Below are 19,435 nucleotides of genomic sequence, written 5' to 3'. Positions count from 1 at the left end.
GTGACGTAGTGGGGAGCGGTTTGGGCCTGCGCGCGGGACCCGGGAAAACGGGGTGCGGCTGCGCACTGGCGGCCGGAGGTAGAGGGAAGCGCCTGCGCAGAGTAAGACCCCGTGTCCGGACCAAAACTCCCAAGATGCTGTGAAAGCCGATTCCGAGCCACCGGAAGGCCAACTGGGGCGACGGGCGGGTGCGCAGTGAAAGCCAGCCAGTGGTGGTGTGCGGAAGGAGTGACGTGTGCGCCTAGTCTTCCAGTAGCGGACGGCGGAAAGTGTGTTGAGCGCATGCGTCCTGTGGCAGCTTAGAAAAAGAGGCTGCTGGCGGGCCGCGCTGAAGACATGGAGCAAGGCTACGGAGGTTCGTCTGGACTGTTCACTTCAGGGAGGGGTGGACAGGTGCTGCTCGGGAGACGCAGCCGCCGCTGCGGAGAGGGCCGCGGGGCCAGGGCCTACGCCCGAGCACGGTTACTCCAGCCCGACCCAGCGGAGAGGAGGCCGGGGCGCGCGTGCGCGCTGCTCATTGGACCCCGGAGTCGTCGCTCCCAGGGCGCTGCGTGCGGATTGGCCGACGAGACCTGAGGAGGCGGGCGGGGTTCGGCGGGCCGACGCTGCGGCGGGCTTCGGGGGGCGCCGTGGGCTGTCCTAGCCGTTTCTACCCCTCGGCTCCGGCGAGACTGACCAGGTCGACCCCGCCGCTCGGAGGCCCGCCCTTCCCGCTTCGGACGACCACAAAATGGCGGCGCCCGGGGGCGGAGCCACGGCACGAGCTCTTGGAGCGCGGGGTCCGCGGTTGGAGGCCGAGGGAATTCGGCTGCCTGTCTCGGCGCTGTGGGGCTTGGCCGGAGCCTGCACGCGGGGCGCGTGCTCCGTCGCACCGGTCCCGGAAGCCGTCCGGGGATCCCTGGTCGGACCTTGCCCCGCCAGTGCGCGCGCGGTCTCTGCAGGGGCTAGTGTCGCGGACGCCTGCCGCGTACATGACTCGTGCTGGCCTAGGACAGGACTTCGAGGGTCGAGTGTTGGGGCTCTTGTGCAGAGTTGCAAACCTGGTGTGCCCTGGGGTGGTGACAGTTTCTTGGCCTGCCTTCGGGCAGCCCCTTGTTGTGGCCTGGAGGTGTCTGGGGGCTGTGTACGAGGGAACGTGCCTGTTCCCCACTTGGGCCTCAGGGTCTGCGGTAGAAAGAATCTTCTCGAGGGACCGGTTCTCAGTGTCCAGAATCTGAGATTCTTAGGATGCTTTTGTTGCGTGCTGGAAGCCAAGTTTGTCCGCGGGGTTCAGTTGCAGTTGGAATACGTGGGGTCGGGGCTTGACCAGGCGCTGTTCCTATCCAAGTATCGGAGGTTGGAGAAGCAAGCAGTCTGTTCTCAGCTGCAACAGCTAGAAAAGGCCCTGATCTCGAAAGGGGCAGTGTTCCGATCCAGCAGAAGGATTGGAGAGAGCTATTGAGGTGCCTGGTGTGCTTGGGTGTCTCCAGTGTTCTGGGGTGGCTCACCCTGGCTTTGACCGTTTTTTCTGCAGTCTGACTGGGTGTCAGTGTTCTTTGTCCGATTCCCATTAGGTCTTTCAGCCAGTAACCCTGCCTGAGCATGAAGAGGTTTTATGTCCCTCCCTTCCTACCCACCCAAACCCTTCAGGTTCAGTTTGGAGGCTGGGGCCTTCTTAAGTCCCTCTTTGGCTTTTCCACCCCTGAGTTATTTCTCAGGACTTGCTGAGCCTTGACAGTTGTTCCCTGGCCATAGGAGGCACCTAGATCTGCATTCATGTCTCAGTTTTAACATTCTCCAGCTCCATGATCATGGGCAAGTGTCAGCCTCTTGAGCCTCTGGGGACAATAGGGTAAAAATATTATCCATCCGAGGGAGTGTTATGAGGTTATGTGATGAGTATGTGGTATTTAGACTAGTGCCCTGTATTTGGTCACTTCTTGTTAGGATCTCTAACTAGTCTTTCTACCACACAGATATAGAAGGCTGCGTATGGGCATGGGAGACTGTAGCCTGCAAAGGCCAAACATCAGCAATGTGTCTTCGAATCTCCAAACCTTAGCACTCATCTCTCAATGGCGTTCGGGGACACTAACTAACATGTGCTCAGTGTCTGTCATGTGTGGGCACACACTAGGCACTTGGCTAGTGGCTGGGCTTGTTTTGATAAGAGAGACAGGATATATTCCTGTTTTGTAAAGGTGAGGATCATTGGCAGGTGTGGATGGCTGCCTGTGCCCAGCTCTGTTTTAGGTTCCAGGGGCACAGAAATGAAGAGGGCCTAGACAGATGCTGTCACGGGAGTCTGCAGGGGTGAGGGGAGCCACCGCAGAGAGGAGTGCAGCCGGGATGCCTTAGGCCAGGCTGAAGGCCCTGGGGAGCTGGGGAGGGTCCATAGCCACAAAGAAGTGAGGTCTAGAGAGGCACAGTTGTGTCCAGATTCTGAACTTTGTTCTCAGTTGTGGGGGACTTATGGCTGCTTGGTGGGTGGGCCACACTGGAGATGTGGGCACAGCTGTGTCATAGCTGGCACCTTGTCCTGTGTCATCCTGAGTTGTAGAGTGAGGCTCAGGCCAAGTTCCCTCCGCAGGCTGCTGGCAGAGCTGGCCCCAAAGCCTATTCCCCCCCTCTCTTTCCTGCTCTGACCTCAGGCTTGCGGAGTGTGGTCATGCAGTCAGCCCGCCCAAGACCTTTAGAGGGACAGTGTCGTCATTACGCAGCCTTCTTGTCAGGCCGGCACCAAACTCTCCTTCAGGGAGACCACGTTAGGCCCCTAAGGAGTTTTCCATCTGACTAACAGGATCCTAACTCACAGGTCTTCTCTTCGCAGGCTATGGGGCATGGAGTGCTGGACCCACCAACACCCAAGGTGAGACCTCATGGGGAGGCTCGGACTCTACCCCGCAAACACCCGAGGCACTCGCCGGCCAGGGCCAGTGACTGTAACCTGGAGAGCCGGACTGGTGCGCTAGGGCTTGCCCGAGGGTCTGGAGGGGGCCTGTTCGGTCAAGCGCTGCGTAGCAAACTTCTCTCTGCCAAGCAAAAGTCCCAGCGGGGCTTAGAAACAGACAGACATGTTCATCTGCCGGGAATACTTAGGAACACTGAAATGTGCGTGCCGTGTGATTTCCACACGTAAAATACCCTTTATTTTAGGAGCTTGTTATCCAGAGCAACTAGCTGAGGGTATAATAAGAGATTTTTACGATTCATGGGCTTTATTTTTTTAGTGGTTTTAGACTTCATGGGGTTAAGTGGATCGTCTGCTCTCACCCCAGCAGTTCCCTTAATACTAATATCTTGCATTAGAGCAATATATTTATTATCAGTAACAAGTCAGTGCTGATACGTTGTTAATTATAACCCACAGTTTATGTTAATCGTCACTGGTTGCCCAGTTCTGTGAGTTTTGACAAATACATAAATGATGCCTTTTGTGTCAAAATTCACATCATGAAACAGTCTCCCTCCCACCCCCCACCCCGGTCTCCAACCATTTACAAAACTAAAACCCATCTTTAGCTTGCTGGCTGTACAAAAGCAGGCAGTGGGCTAGATTGGGCCTGGGGGCCTGTTTGGGGCCCTGCTCTGGAATCTAGATCACGATGCTGGGTGCTTGGTACATTGGAAGGACCAGAAAGTCCTCCCTGGTGGCAAAGTTTTCTGCTTTTTGCCAGCATTCATTGCAGGGGATGGGATGAGAGCTGTCTTTGTTTTCTGAGCCTGCAATTTGCCCCCAGCATCATTGGGGGTGGTGGGGTTACTTTTTCTCCCATCTCCAAGTTTCCCAGGAGGAGGCCTTCTGTATCATTCGGGTACATGATGTCCCCTTGCTCAGTTGAGTTGGGGACATGATTTTCCACTGATGTACTCACTATGTTAGCGGTTCCTGAGCCCTGGCGAGTGGTGAGAACTGGCACTTTTGAAGGGTTCTGCCAGAGGATCTAGCCCTGCCTGCCTCTTGGCTGGTGGCCTACACTGGACACTTCCTGGAAGGCTGTGCTGTCCTTTCTCATTGTCCTGATGGTGGAGAACACGCTTACCTATGAGAGAAGGCTCGAGTATGCTTAGCTGAGTGCTCTGTAGGAAATGAGTTTTACAGCTAGTGGGCCCCAGTCATTCCTGGCCTTAATGGCCAACGAGGGGTGCTGCCCACAACACTGCCACAGCTGCCCGCAGCCCTGGACCTGTGGGTGGTGGAGTAAGGTGATAGTTGGGGCTCTTGTGGGGGGGCAGGGTGTCTCAGGCACTTTCATTGTATAAACAAAGGTCTTGGGTGTTTTTGTGTCTTCTCAGGTGCATATGGAGCTGGTGTGGCCAGCTGGCAAGGTAGGCCCTCTGGGGGTCTGTGGGTGCAGAAGGCGGCTTCTGATCGGCCACCAGAGGGGCTGGATACAGAGAGACCTACCCCCCGCCCCTCCCCGTGTCCCATCCTAGCTGTGCCCACAGCAGAAGGCTCAGCAGGGTTGCAGCTGTGTTCTGGGAGTAGCAGCCCCAACTGCCATTCGTGGGCTCCGAGCCACCTCTGGCTTTGGGCAGGGAGCAAGTGTTCGGATCTGGTGCGGAACACCAGCCACTCGTGGCTGAGGCTCAGCCCCTGCCCGTCTCTTGCTGCCCCTTGGCGGGTGACATTTACAGTGTGGGGTGACGCCAGTGGCACTTGGTCCCTTGACAGTCTTCCTTCTCTATGGGCAGTGGTGCTTCTCTCCAGACGCGTCTGCTGCAAGTAGACTGACCTTGTGGCCGCTGAGGTGTGATTTGGCTCTTCCTCCCCATGGCAGGTTATGAAAACTACAATTACTATGGTGCCCAGAACTCCAGCGTCACCACAGGAGCGACCTACAACTATGGCCCAGCCTCATGGGAGGCCACCAAGGCCAGCGACAGCCTGGGAGCTGGGGGCCCTGCCATGCACATGGCTTCTTATGGCCCAGACCCATGCACTGACAATTCAGACTCTCTCATTGCCAAGATCAATCAGCGTTTGGACATGATGTCCAAGGAAGGAGGCAGGGGCGGGAGCAGCGGCGGTGGGGAGGGCATGCAGGACCGGGAGAGGTGATTATGGACCTGAGCCCTTCCCTGGGGATCCCACACCCCAGCTTTGTGCAGATGGCAGTGGTTACCCCCTCTTCCAAGGAGGCTGTTCCTCAGCTCCCTCCTGAACGTGGAGCGGATGACTTGGGTGTTATTGGCAGAGGCATTGTAATAGGACTTCCTGGTTTCCTGAGTGGTGGGGCTTAGGGTATGATTGTTAGCTAAACGACACCAGACTCCTTACTTATTTCTGGGTCACATACCTGTAGACCCTAGTTATCACAGCAAGGGCTCCTTGCACCTCGTTCAACAGTGTTCCAGGGGGACTGTTGCTGGTGTTTGCCTTCTGAGCATTTAGGAGGGTAGCGTGCTGTTCTGAATGTGGGGGGCCAGCTTTGTGGGAGATGTGCACGCATGCCCAGACTGTGGTGATGGTTCTGCTTCCTTTGCAGCTCCTTCCGCTTCCAGTCGTTTGAGTCCTATGACTCCAGACCCTGTCTGCCTGAGCACCAGCCCTACCGCCCCAGCTACAGCTACGACTATGACTTTGACCTGGGGCCCAACCGAAATGGTGGCTTTAGCGGTCAGTACAGCGACTGCCGGGACCCAGCCCGAGAGCGGGGCTCCCTTGATGGCTTCATGCGGGGCCGGGGCCAGGGCCGCATCCAGGACCGGAGCGCCCCAACTACCTTCATGCGCAGCGACCCTTTCTTGCCGCCAGCAGCCTCCTCGGAGCCCCTGTCTGCTCCCTGGCCGGAGCTGAACTATGTGGGTGGGCGGGGCCTGGGAGGCCCCTCCCCCAGCAGGCCACCGCCCTCCCTCTTCTCCCAGTCCATGGCCCCAGACTTCAGTGTAATGGGCATGCAGGGGGCCAGCGGCTATGACAACTCTGCGCCCTACGGATGCGGCCGGTCACAGACCCGGATGAGGGATCGGGTAAGCCCTTGGGAAGTTTTAATCTGCTGACTTCCAAACAGCTTTATTGAGGAAAACTTGGGAATTTGGGCACTGTAAAATTCATTCATTTTTAAGTGTACAATTGAGTTATAGGAACAACATACAGAATTGCGCGACCTTAACCACCATCTAATTTATAGCATTTCCATCAACCCAGAAAGAAGCCAACCTCTGCCATTAGCAATCCCTGCCTGCTCTCTCCTCCAGTCTTGGCAGCTGTTAATGTCTCTGCCTTTGTAGATTGACCTCATAGAGCTTTCACATGAACGTAATCACATAATATGTGGCTTTCTGTGGTGGGGGCGGGGTTCAACTATGTTGTCTTTCTTTGTTGTCTCCAAAGATCAAAGATCCTTCCTGCCTTTGTTCTCTGATGTTACAACTTCTCTGTTCTTCCTTTCTCTGGGGTTTCTTAATGGCCCGGGTAAGCGGTTCATCATCGGATGTGCTTGTGTCTGTAGCCCAGGCGGAGAGGGTTTGACCGCTGTGGCCCAGACGGCATGGGCATGGGCATGGGCAGGAAACGGAAGCAGTTCCAGATCTACGATGAGCCTGACAACAAACTGGCCCGGGCTGACAGCGAAGGAGATTTTTCTGAAAATGGTACGCCCTGGGGGCCGGCAGGCCAGGGTGGGCGTGAGATGCGTCCGTTTTGTGCTTCGTGCTGTGCCTGTCTGTCCATAGTGGACATGGGTTGAACTCAAGGGTGGCACATATTACCCGCACTCCCATGGCCCCCACTGTAGTCAGGACAAGTGCGGCTACTCTGGGCAGTGAGCTTAGGAAGGTGAAAACAGGGAGGGGGCTAACTACTGAGGGGCTGATTTTCCCTCTTCCTTGTGTCCGCTAGATGATGGAGCTGCTGACTTCCGGTCGGGAGATGAAGAATTCAGGGGTGTAAGTCCAACTTCACAGGCCAGCTTCCTTTGTGTCTGGTGTGGGATTTCTTCTTTGTGTTCCCCTCTCTGTCCCAAAGAGGCGGGAACAGCTTCTGTGGTAGACTTGACTACTGTGTGAGTGGATTTAACAGTCTGACTCGCAGCTAGAGATTTGTACTTGTAACAGCACCTCCCTTCCTGGGGCGCCTGGGTGGCTCAGTTGGTTGAGTCTCCAACTCTGGATTTCTGCTCAGGTCATGATCACAGGGTGGTGAGATTGAGCCCTGCATCAGGCTCTGCACTGACAATTCAGAACCTATTTGGGATTCTCAGTTTCCCTCTGCCCCTTTACCCGTCGGTTTGTGTGCTCTCTCTCGCTTGCGCTCTCTCAAACAAAAATAAACAATCCTTCCCTTCCTGAAAATTCTCCCAGCCCTCCCCCACAGACACTCCTAAGTGTGTCCTAAGTGATGCACCTAGCCATGCACGTGGTAAGCGCAGTGGGCCGTGTGGCCGAGGCTTTCAGACAGGCCCTGAAGCCTTACTTACTGCCAGCTCCGTGCTGGTCCTGAGCTGCATCCATGTATTTCCACCTTGAAAACCGGTCATGAGAGACAGGCATTTAAGGCCAGCTCTTGGCCAGGACCATGCACAAGCACCGAGGTAGTCCACCGTTGCACTCCCCACCGCCCACAAATTCTGATCCATGTCTGGGGCAGGGCCTGGAGGTGTCTGGGTATATGAAGGTTTCAACTAAGTGCTTCTGATGGTCAGATGGGTTGGGGGTCAGAGAGGCAGAATATAGTGGATTTTCAGCTTTTCTTGGGGGTCTTACTTGATTTTGGTCTGGCTTGCCTAGATCTTGAGTCCGCGAATCTCTGTGTATCTACTGCCGACTAATTTAATTTTGAGATTGATGGTGAAGAAACGGGCAATATTGGGATTATCGGTTAGATGTGTTTGTTATAACCTTGGTAAATATAAACAGATGGCCTGGAAACCTGGTAAAGCTCCTTTTCAGTAAAGAGTGCTGGAATTAGCATCCTCCAAGGCAGGGTTTCTTGACACAGAGCTGATGGATGGGCTGTTGGCATTCCCGTGTGCAGAACTGTGCAGGTGTGGTTGCCAGAGGGAATTCTTTAGAAAGAACTGAAAGAGGGTCACTGACTTTAATGAAAAAGCACAATAATCATTACAGAACGTCAGAAGGCATGGAAGGCAACGAGGAACAGTGAGTGACAGGACACACTCGGCGTCTATCCCACTGCCCTGGGCCTTGTCCTGACACATTGTGACCAGGTGGTGGCGGGGTGCTAGGTTGGTTGTGGAGAATTCTGGAAACTCCACCTCACTGTCTGACTTGGTGTGTGCCCTTTTTCAGGAGGACGACTTCTTTGACTCCGGGAGGCAGAGAGGTAGGCATTGCTCCATGTCCCTTTGAGCTTTGCTCTGACTGCCCGGCTCCTGCATAGGCTGGACTTCTGAGCAAGCCCGAGGCCTGGATGGAGGGCCTGTTGGCTCAGGGCAGAAGAGGGGCTGTGGCCACCGGGTGGGCCTTGGCCATGGTGTTCACCCTCAGGCTTTGCTCCAGTGCTTAGAGCAGCACTTGCTGGAAACAGGTCTGTTTGCCTCATTTGATACAGGCTGTTGAGAGAGGGGGCAAACTTCAGCTCTGAGTGTGTGCAACGGCTTGCAGTGGTAGGGAAGGGAGAGTCTCAGGAACGCAAGAAGGAAAAGAAAAGGTGCTCTCCAGCCTGTCTGCTCTGTTCCCTGTTGGTCTATTGCAGATCCCTGTACTCTTTCTTCCTAGGCTTCTTTCTTTTCACACTTCCCTCCGTGGCCAGCCCCGGGTTGTGCTCTCGGCCCCTGTGGTGGGCGTGCTGGCAGCAGCAGTGCACGCGGCTGGTGGGACTGAGCTCGACACCTTCCCGGGTTGGGGGCTGGGGCTGGGGGGTGGAGGGGAAGGAGTGGTCTGTCCATTGCACCTAAGCCCGGGTCCTCCAGAGATACTCCTTGCTCAGCAGGTCTCATCAGGGCCATTGTGGGAGACCTAAGAGTCCAAAGTAAGCAGCAAGAGCAAGGTTAAACCCTTTTCAGGGGGTGTGGAGATGCAGCCCGAGACACCGTGGCCTTGAGCTTACCCAAAAGCCATTTGTTTCCTTTCTTGTTCCCATGGGTCTCCATAGCTGGTTTTCCCCAAGAGTCACAGGCTGGCTCCCTTGTGGCTCTGCTCCCATAAGCCTGTAGGCCCCTGGCTTAGATGCTCCTTCTCCTGTGTGTTTGGGCCTGGCCAGCCCTCGGAGATCCTCCCACCTTGTTGATTGAAGTGATTACTCCTGTAGCTTGGGACACACAGAGCAGTTCACAGCTCGTGCAGCAGGGTAAATGCTAAAGCAAAGGTGACATGTTTATTGCGCGCAGGTCCTGCTACCTACCCGGGATGACTTTGCTATTAAACAACAGTAATAGTTTCAGGCAGTGACCTCTTGCCAAAAATCCCACACGCCCTTTTGAGAGGCTTCTGAGCAGCGCACGCCGGTCGCCATCTTCGTGGGACAGTCTCGTGACTGGCATCAGGGGTAGGGGTTACAGTTCAGATGCTTATCCAACCTTTTTTCAGTGTCTGGTCCTGGCCTGGAGCCGCGATGACCTGGCCCGGCCTCTTGCTGGGACTCTGGGCTGCACAGCGCTCAGAGGAGCCCCTGGCGCTGGTCCCAGGGGACGGACGGAGGACCAGTTGGTCTCTTCCCACTTCTGTTTCTAGGACTGCTTCCCTCGTAGCCCTGGGAAAGCCCTAGATGGACGTTTTTTTGTGAGTGGAAGATAGAGTTCGGGCCAGCAAGGACTGTCAGACCTGCTGAGGCCCTAGTTCAGAGGAGGCTGACGGGACAGTCGTCATGGTCCACCTAGAGGTGGGACGGAGGGCGGTAGAGCTGCTCGCTCTATTTTCTGAGGCCTTCCTGGTGCTGCCTCTTATCTGGAAAGAACTGCTTCTCTCTCTCCTTAAGTGACTTTGGGAGAAGACCTGATGGCAGGGGACTGGATCAGAAGAGCAGGGTAGGGGACAGAGAGAAGGTGGGCCGTGGTGTGAGCGGGATGGGCAGGCCGGGTCCCTGGCCCATCCCAGCCTCATCACACCATGGGGGCATGTGAGGTGACTCCCTGGGAACTCCCAAGGGTTCTCCTCAAAGGCCTATCCCTGTTGGGAGCCTTTGACAGGCTATTGGTGCCTCAGGGTGTCCTGACCCTGCCATGTGGAGGCGGCGGCAGGCACGTGGTGTGGTGGCCGAGCTGTGGTCCCCATCAAGGCCCTGGTGCTCAGCTCCTCTGCAGGCTCTTCAGGGCGTCTCGAAGGGACTTCTCTGTTACAGGAGAGAAGGACGATGAGGATGATGAAGTAAAGAAGAGAAAGGAAAAGCAAAGGAGGAGAGACCGCATGCGAGACCGAGCGGCGGACAGGTGAGGAGGCAGGCCTGGTGGGAGGTTGGTGGGAACCTGGGCTCTGGCAGGGTCCTGAGCTCATCTGTCTTCACTGCACAATGCAGGGGCACTCTGGTGTCTGTCAGGAAATCCATCTGAGTGAAGTAGAGAGGAGACAAAACCTGGGAGATTTGATGTTCTTGCCAGTGGGTCCCTGGCCCACATGTGTCCAGCAGGGGGCGCTGTTGCTTTCCTGCTGACCTGTCTAGAGTTTTCCCGGTCCCCTGCTTGTATCTGTCACCCCAGACAAGTGAACTTCAGCAGAGCTGCTAAGAGGTGCTTGGGGGGGTCTTGTCCAGATCCGGACCGTCTCTGGAGTTCGGCACACCAGTTGTATATGTATAGATGCTACTTTACAACTTTAGTCTCGAGATATGAAAAGAACTGGAAAAGTGCAAAGGGTATTGGTGTGACCACACCAGGTGGCTCCTCTGCCTTTTCAGTAATCAGGCGGCTGCTAACTAGGAATGGAAATCACTGGGAGTCTTGTGAGCCCTTGGTTGCCTAGGCCTTGACCACACACGGCAGTCTCTCAGCACACAGGCGCTCGGTATGACCTGACGGGGAATCCATGCCCTTGTGGCTCACATGCAATGGTGCTCTTCCTATGCAGAGAAGTGCAATTCATGTGTTTGCAAAAGAGCTAACCGTAGAGGCAGGAAAGGCAGGAACTGGAAAGTTGGAACTTCCAAGCGTTAAACAGAAATTCATTGAAACGGGTTTTTTTGTTTGTTTTTTAAGTTTATTTTGAGAGAGCAAGAGAGCAAGCAGGGAAGGGGCAGAGAGGGAGAGAGAATCCCAAACAGGCTCTGCACCATCAGCATGGAACCCGATGTGGGGCTCGAACTCATGAGCCATGAGATTGTGACCCGAGCTGAAATCAGGAGTTGGGCAGTTAACCAACTGAGCCACCTGGCGTCCCTGAAATGCTTGTTTTTAAATGAATAAGTAACGAATGCTGGCTGCATCAGGTCTGTTTCCATGCCCTGAGAACGGAGATGACTTTTTCTTGGGAAGGAATCTTTAGACTCCACCCTAGTGACAGAGGGTCCTGAAACAGATTTGGAGAAATTATCACAAGGCAGTGTGAACGCTGCGTTTCTTTGGCAGCTTCCTGAGCGTTGTACCCATTTGTACATATAGGGCCCCAGAACGTTTTCTGCGCACAACTCCAATGGGGGAATGTGCAAAGGTAAATGTGCCGCATCCAGAGAGAAGGCAGGCACTGGGGGACGGCAGCAGTCTGGGCTGGTAGATGAGGATGCCTGAGCGCCACCGGGTCGTGCTGTTACCCACGTGCACCAGGCCCTCTTGGGCAGAGCAAGGGAAGCAGCGCCCTGCTCTGGGGGCCTAGGGCTCTGCAGCCTGCTCTCCCCTTGCCCTACAGTGTGACTGCATTTGTGGGATCTTGAGAGCGGACCACAAAAAATATCAGTTTTTAGCTGTAGAATTTGATAGAACAGGTCTTTACGTTGAGTCCCATGGGAAAATTTATCTTGGGTTTTATGGGTTTTAAATTGTGGAAGATCCTCCAGGAATTTCTCCCTCAAATTAAAATGAGGTTACCTTAGGGGTACCCAGGTGGCTTAGCCAGTTGGGCATCTGACTTCAGCTCAGGTCATGATCTTGCAGTTCATGGTTTTGAGCCCCACGTCCAGCTCTGTGCTGACATCTCAGAGCCAAGAGCCTGTTTTGGATTCTGTGCCTCCCTCTTTGCCCCTACCCTGCTCATGTTTTCTCGCTCGCTCTCTCTCAAAAATAAACGTTAAAAAAAAGAAGAAAAAGTCTACATACAAGGGCGCCTGGGTGGCTCAAGTCAGTTGGGTATCTGACTTTGGTTCAGAACATAATCTTGTGGTTCATAGGTTCAAGCCCTGCATCGGGCTCTGTGCTGACAGCTTAGAGCCTGGGGCCTGCTTTGGATTGTGTCTCCCGCTCTCTGTCCCTTCCCCACTTGTGTGCTCACTCTCTCAAAAATAAACATTAAAAAAAATTTTTTTTAATGAGGTTATCTCATCCTAGAGGCTACAGAAAGAAGTTATGGAATTACTATGCTGCCTCACCCCCCACCAAGCACTGATCTGGAGGCTTTTAGGGAGTCCACAGTTTTGGAAAAGCTCCATCTTAGGGTGTTCTCTTAGGGGCCTTTGGGTCCAGCAGACTGGAATGGTGCATGAATCACTTCCCTGAAATACTTGCAAGATTGTGCTCCCATTCTTAAGATGGGGAAACCTGGGGTAACGGCTACTCCGATGCCCCGTGTGAGGTCAGAAATCTTGGTACAGAAATTGCTTTCCCATTTCCATTTCAGTTCTAACCAGAGGTGGACTGGTTATGGCATCACTGCTCTTTTCATCTTTCCTTTCTAGGATTCAGTTCGCCTGTTCTGTGTGCAAGTTTCGTAGCTTTGAAGAAGATGAAATCCAGAAGCATCTACAAAGCAAATTTCACAAAGAGACACTGAGGTTTATAAGTACCAAACTCCCCGACAAGACGGTGGAGTTCCTCCAGGTAAACACAGTTGGCGTCCATCACAGTGTTTCCTGATGGTCCTGCAGGAACCAGTTCCCTCATGGAGAAGGGAAGGGGTAGGGAAATACAAGGCCTGGGCTTTCCAGAATAACTGTACAAGTCCTGGGTCCGTGGGAGAGCCGAGCGCCACGAAGCCGCTTGGAGAGCCGTCTTCCCGGAGACAGGGCTGTCCTTCTCTGGGGCCTTGGCAGCCGCCACTGGTATGGCTGAGCAACAGGCAGACACACCGCCCTGTCGTTTCACTCGGTGCCATCTTCTCTAGGAGTACATCATAAACAGGAACAAGAAAATTGAGAAGCGGCGTCAGGAGCTGATGGAGAAGGAAAGCACAAAACCCAAACCAGACCCTTTCAAAGGTGAGTTGTGGTCTTGGGACGTGCAGCTGGGTGCAAAGCCAGCCTGGCGTAGGGTTGCTGTAAATGTGACGTGAAGACCCTCGGGTCAGGCACCTAGCAATGGGAAAGAAGCCCTCGAGTGTGTCTAATGATGTCACCACTTCACTGGTGGCTTATCGAGTGATATTTTCATTCTTTGTATGAAATGACCAGACAGATGAAAAACATTAAAATTGCCCGGTGTAGATGTGCTTCTGTCTGCACCCTCCTACTGGAGGCTGGGGACACCTGTCACAGATTCTGTGCTAACCTGGGGACTAACCACCAGGACAAAATGTGGGCCGAGTTGGGGAGCAGGAGGAGAGCATCACTTGATGCTGTCCCAAATAGCACCAGACTTGGGTTGTATCCACAGGGATTGGCCAGGAGCACTTTTTCAAGAAGATAGAGGCTGCTCATTGCCTGGCTTGTGACATGCTGATCCCTGCGCAGCATCAGCTCCTCCAGCGGCACCTGCACTCGGTCGACCACAATCATAACCGCAGGGTGAGTCCCCTTCTCGTGCTGGGCCAGCTGAGCCTTTCCAGGCTGCCAGCGGTGGGGGTTGGAGCCTTCTGTGTCTTGTGGGCAATGCTAGCATCTTTAGGAGCTTTTTAATATACTCTGTCACTGCATCAATGGATAAGTCACATCCAGATTTCTCTTAAAATGTGAAAAAATGTGTTACTTAACAACGGACTTCAACAGAGTAGGTGAAATTCTCCTGGTTGAGGATGTTTCCTGTAAACCACACAGCTGAATTTCCCAGTTGTTGACAAACTGGATTTCCGGTAAGCTGAGGCTGAGGGCCATTCAGAGCACGGTGGCCTGGGGGACCCAGAGTTAAGAACGGATTTGGGCCTAAGTAGCTGGTGGGGCCTGAGGCTAAGTATGTAGACTCGGTGTTGGAAGATTTTTTAGAAAGGGTCACACCGAGGTACTTTTGGCTCTGAGAGCCATGGGGTCCCTTAACACGGCAAGTCTGCTGCTGATGGACCCCAGTAGCCAGAGTCCAGAAGTAGAGTGGGTGTGGCCACATGTGGCCCCCGCTGCGCACTGAGCCCTGGTTCAGTCTCTGTCCTTCGTTCGCCCGACGATTGGAGAAATCGGTACCTACCTGTGCATCTCCTAGCTTATTAAAAATCACCCAGAAAGCACGATACAAACAAGCAGTATCGTTTCAATGGGCCAAGCTCGAAAACAGCCAGATGGTTGCAGCATTCCTACGTTTGCTGTTGAGTTTACTCATAACGTCACCGTAACTCAAGAAACTGAAAAGAAAAAAAGTGTCCTTTTCCCATGCAGAGTCCACAGGGCACCGATGCGTAAATGTTCTTGCTTCAGGCTTGCTGGTGCACATGGTACCCAGCAGGCAGTGGTGTACCTGTGCTTTTACCTTACCCGGTACCAGTATATCTCCAGGGCCTCCTTTCTCTCCTTATTGGAGGCTGGCATTTGGGAACTTGCTGCAGTGAAGAAAGATGTTGGTCCTTTTTCTGTTGAGGGCTGAGGGTAGCCTGGCTAGTTGTCTTGCTCCTTGCTGCACACCAGGTCTGCAAGTCTGTGTTTGGTTCCCTTTGCAGTTGGCTGCGGAACAGTTCAAGAAAACCAGTCTCCATGTGGCTAAGAGCGTTCTGAACAACAGACACATAGTGAAGATGCTTGAAAAATACCTCAAGGTTTGTGTATACAGGAAAAGCTCTTGGAATGAAGGATGAGTTCTGTGAGTATGGAAATGCATCTGGAGTACAGTATTTAGCATTTCTAAGTCTTTTGAGGATGCAAGATGCTGGAATATATCAGGTTTGGCAATTCCACAGTGGTGGTTACCCTGCTTGCACAGGGTCTGGCATGTGGTCCTGCTTGATTCGTCCATGCAGTGGTGCCGGCTTACTATGGGAAAGCTTGAACATGTGTGAAATCCTGAGCAAGTGGTGGGGAGATGCTTAGAGACAGCCAACCGTTGTGAGGGGGAGGGACAAGCCGGTGGTGCCATGACTGCTCTGCTTAATGACCCAAGCAGAGTAATAAAGAGGCCCGAAGAGGGTGCCCCAGAGAGAGGGCCAGCTGGGACATGCTTGGGAAGCCCATCTGTTAAATGCTCAGCCTAACTTCAACGTTCAGGCTGGTCATCAGGCTTCAGCACAGCCCGACTAGGATGATCTGTTTGCCCGCCTCTCAATTATTAAACCCGCCAGTATTGGATGCTTCGTGCACCTGTTAAAGGCATCATAGAATCTAATTTTCTTTTCTTTTCTTTTTTTTCCAATTAGCTCATGAGTGAGAAGGCTGTGGAGGGAAAGAGGGAATCTCAAGTAGGCTCCATGCACAGCACAGAGCCTGATGCAGGGCTTGATCCCACAACCCTGGGATCATGACCTGAGCCGAAATCAACAGTCAGACACTCAAATGACAGCTACCCAGGTGCCCCAAGGCATCATAGAATCTAAATAAATAACCATGACTGGTCAGTGTTTTATGTCATGGCTTAAACAGATTTCAAGTTTCTGGAGTTAGGTGTAGACACAAGCTTCAAAAACCATTTTATGTACTCACATGTTTAAAAGATTTTTCTTTTTTAAGTAATCTCTACCCCCATTGTGGGGCTTGAACTCTTAACCCTGAGATCAAGAGTTGCACGCTCCACTGAGCCAGCCAGGCATCCCCTAAATAGTGTATTTTAAAACCTATTTCCTAATCTGTCAGTGGTGATGTTTACTTTTGCTCAATTAGAGGCAGTTTTAGCATATGCTTGAGAGAAAGCAGTTTGGCTTCTGAGAATCCAACTTGGGTTCAGTCCTGACTGATGTTTAATAGTTGGGTGGCCTTTGACAAGTTGCTGAGTCTCATTTCCTTATCTGCAAATTAGGGCAACCCTTATATAACCAGGGCTGTGTAGCTAAATGAAACTAAAATTTAAAACTCACTTAACTTCCTGTTATGAGGGCTTTTTCTTTAATTGGGTTAAGAAATCCTAGGTCTTTTTGAACTTCACTGTTATATGCTTGAATGAAAAAGTGCAGAGCGGGAGGGGGCAGCTATTGCGTTAAATACTTCACTCTAAATTTTAAAAAGCCTTTGAAGGAGGTGGGAAAAGTACATCTTTCAAAAACCCATTGCAAAAGTTGAAATTACTAATATTAAAAACAAGAGTACCTCCTCATTCTGCTTGTACCATACGCCCCAGCTAACTCAATAAGAAAATGGAAGTTAAAAGGCAAAACTTGTGGTGAAGCTTTTCTGAGATGTCTTTTCTGGGTCCAGAGGCCCCGAGCACCTGTAGGATTAACTCCCCTCCTGTAGTTGAAGATCTTTCTCTGGTTTCCTCCAGCCTCTCATTTGGAGAGTTCTTTAGGCCACACTGACCTTTTCCTCTTCTTGGCCAGGGCGAAGACCCTTTCACCAGCGAAGCCGTTGATCCAGAAGTCGAAGGAGATGACAATTTAGGAGGTGAGGACAAGGAGGAGACCCCCGAAGAGGTGGCTGCAGAGGTCTTAGCCGAGGTTATTGCGGCAGCAGTGAGAGCCGTAGACGGGGCGGGAGCGCCTCCGGAAAGCAGTGAGATGCCGGCCGAAGGGGAAGGGCCCGTGGACTCGACAGAGGCCACTAGTGGTCCCCACTCCGAACAGCTGGTGGAAGTGGAGAGGCCATGTGGCCCGGCACCTGAGAAGGGCAGCGCAGAAGCAGAGGCTGGAGGTGAAGCTGCCCAGGGCTGCAGTGAGGCCGCTGAAGCTGGAGGTGAAGTGGCAGCAGAGGCCGCGGAGGCCATCCCTGCTTCTGGCCCAGCTGCCGCAGGAGCCGGAGAGGAGCAGACGGATGCGGAGCCCGAAGGTGCCGTTCCCGCAGACTGAGCCTCGTCCCCGTTGCAGGGGATGTGTTTCAGAAAATGCATTGCTCGCTCTCCTTTTGTTCGTAAGCAGTGCTAGGGTGTGTTACTGGAATATGCTGGAACCTTTGGTGAAGAGGCCCAGCCGTTTCCTTCCAAACAGTGTACCTCGCGGGCTGTTACAGAGCTGTAAGGCGCTCTGCCTCAGTGTAAAGGCTGCAGGAGTTGTACATTCCCCCAAGTGGCTGTGAAATCTCTACACTGCAGTCTGAGTAATAAAAGTTGGGTAATTAGATTTTGATGATACTTTGCTTGTTAAATACAGCAACTGGCTGAATGCCTTTTTTATTATTATTATTTTTGGAGCAGCTTAATACTAGGGTGTATCTTGTTTTAGAAAGGTTTTTTTGTTTTGTTTTGTTTTTTAAGTTTTAAGAATTTGCTTTGGCTTCAGTTTTTGACCTGCTTTGGTAGCACACCTTGTGTGGTGTGTGATCCTCACAAGACGTAGCATTAACAAGAATCTTGCTAACATGAGGTTGGTTCTGTCACATCAGTGAACTCTTCTCTCAAAGGCCTCATGAATCTGATAGACCTGCACCTTTGGACACCCTCCCGCTTGCCCCTCAAGAATGACATTTTGCCTAGGGCATTATTTTCCCAATCTTTAGTCTTCAGTAAATAACCTTTATGGTTTTTGGGGTTTTTTTTTTTTTAACCTCATTTATGTTCCACCTTTGTTACTTCAGGGTTGGTTTTTTTCTTCCTTGAAAATGAGTTGCTTCTGCTTAAATATATTTAAAAAGGAAAATTTGGTGTCACTCCCATGAGTGGAAAACAAATATAAATTCCCATAGAATAGATGCTATCTGTAAGAAATGAATACAGTGAAATAGACACATTTCAGGTAAATCCTATCCCTTTGGAGGTTTAGGAATTGGGGAAAGGAAAGTTAGCACGTGTCACAGGATAACAAGCAAGTTATACTTTGATACAATCATAAGAATTGAAAGCCACTTCCCTTTTGAAATACTGCTGAGTCTATTTCCCTGCAAAGCTTTGAACCTTGTCACTTGGGGAAGCACTGGCCTGGGGGAATTTACTAGATGGTAAAAGACTTGACAAGCATCTACTGTGCACCAGGTGCTAATCCCTGATAAAAGTAAGATAGGAGCTCTGCTCCAGGAGCTTTACTAGAGGTGAGATGAAGATTTATGAAAAGTCAATATAAGAACTAGAAACAAATAAACTGCTCAGTAAGCAAGAAGGCGGTGTCTGAATTGTATCTGTCATCACTGCTAGACAGATGGGCCTTAGTTTGTGTGTGCCCTTTGAAGTCTCTTGAGGCAAAAAGGTTGGTGGCATTGACCATCAGTAGTCTGAAAAGGGATGACAAAACTATGAAACTGTTGTGTTTTGTTTCTCTTGTAAATGTACTCCAAGGCCTGTCATTAAACCTATCTCCATTTCAATGCGGTTCTTCCACGCCCACATGACATGAATCGTGTTATTCCTCAGCTTAGCCTAAACCAGGCCCTCTTCCCTCAGAGTAACTACTGGGATTGCACAGAGGGATGCCCTTCTGCCTCCTGAGAGCACAGGAATAAGCTGCAGGCTTCCTCCCTTCAGTTATTTCCCACCTGCAGACGAGAAACTGGAGCAGGAGGCTAAGTAACTTTTAGACACCTGTCAGACATGCAGGTACTCAAAATTATGCACAGATCTGCAAGACACCAATGGCCATAAACTTTACCTAGAGCACTATTATTAAGGGGTTTAGAGAATTTGGCCATCCCTGCTACTCCCAGACAGAAGGATCTTGGAAATAGGCTGATTTCAACTTCATGTCATCCCTATTGTGGGCTTGTGCGATTTCACAGAGTTCCTATGAAATTAATACAGGTGCTGAAGGGGAAAGAGCAACGTGCTCATTCAGGAGCAGCATATCATCAGGGGCGGCTGGCTGGCTGTTGGAAGAGCATGCGATTCAATCCCGGGGTGGTAAATTTGAGCCCCACCTTGGGTGTAGAAATTCCTTCAAGTAAGAATCATAGTCATTCATTATTACTGCGTCCTCTCCAATTAAATTTTGGACCATAAAAAAAAACCATTTCCATTGCCTGACAACCTGGCTGAAAGTGGTACTTGCTCACAACTGTGGCCAGTAGTTAGGCACAGGAAATCAGGAACTAAAGGACAAACAGTAGAAGAGCTTTTTAGCAGTTTTTGTTTTTTTGTTTTTGGGGGTTTTTTTGGATAGTACCCTCCTTGGAGTGCTTTAGTAAACAGAGGTACATGGGAAAAACCGACTGCGTGGCTTTACACTTCATAGTGATGGCTCTTGGGCCACTGAGAAAGTATGGGGCCACTTC

At 52.0% G+C, this 19,435-nt stretch overlaps 1 protein-coding gene across 1 annotated transcript; it reads left to right on the top strand.

Moving 5' to 3' along the window:
• Positions 1 to 248: 248 nt before the first annotated feature.
• On the top strand, positions 249 to 18,535 carry AKAP8 (A-kinase anchoring protein 8). The gene is made up of 14 exons (XM_029915940.1): positions 249 to 355; positions 2,810 to 2,848; positions 4,276 to 4,308; positions 4,761 to 5,037; positions 5,469 to 5,952; positions 6,435 to 6,576; positions 6,824 to 6,870; positions 8,233 to 8,266; positions 10,223 to 10,310; positions 12,701 to 12,842; positions 13,126 to 13,219; positions 13,614 to 13,744; positions 14,821 to 14,916; positions 16,624 to 18,535. The coding sequence occupies exons 1-14, from the start codon at positions 337 to 339 to the stop codon at positions 17,086 to 17,088; spliced, it is 2,091 nt and encodes a 696-aa protein (XP_029771800.1). The 5' UTR covers positions 249 to 336; the 3' UTR covers positions 17,089 to 18,535.
• The last annotated feature ends 900 nt before the right edge of the window (positions 18,536 to 19,435 follow it).

Source organism: Suricata suricatta, chromosome 12 (genome assembly GCF_006229205.1).
Source record: "Suricata suricatta isolate VVHF042 chromosome 12, meerkat_22Aug2017_6uvM2_HiC, whole genome shotgun sequence".
Taxonomy (NCBI): Eukaryota; Metazoa; Chordata; class Mammalia; order Carnivora; family Herpestidae; genus Suricata; species Suricata suricatta.
This window is presented reverse-complemented; position numbering and strand designations above follow the sequence as displayed.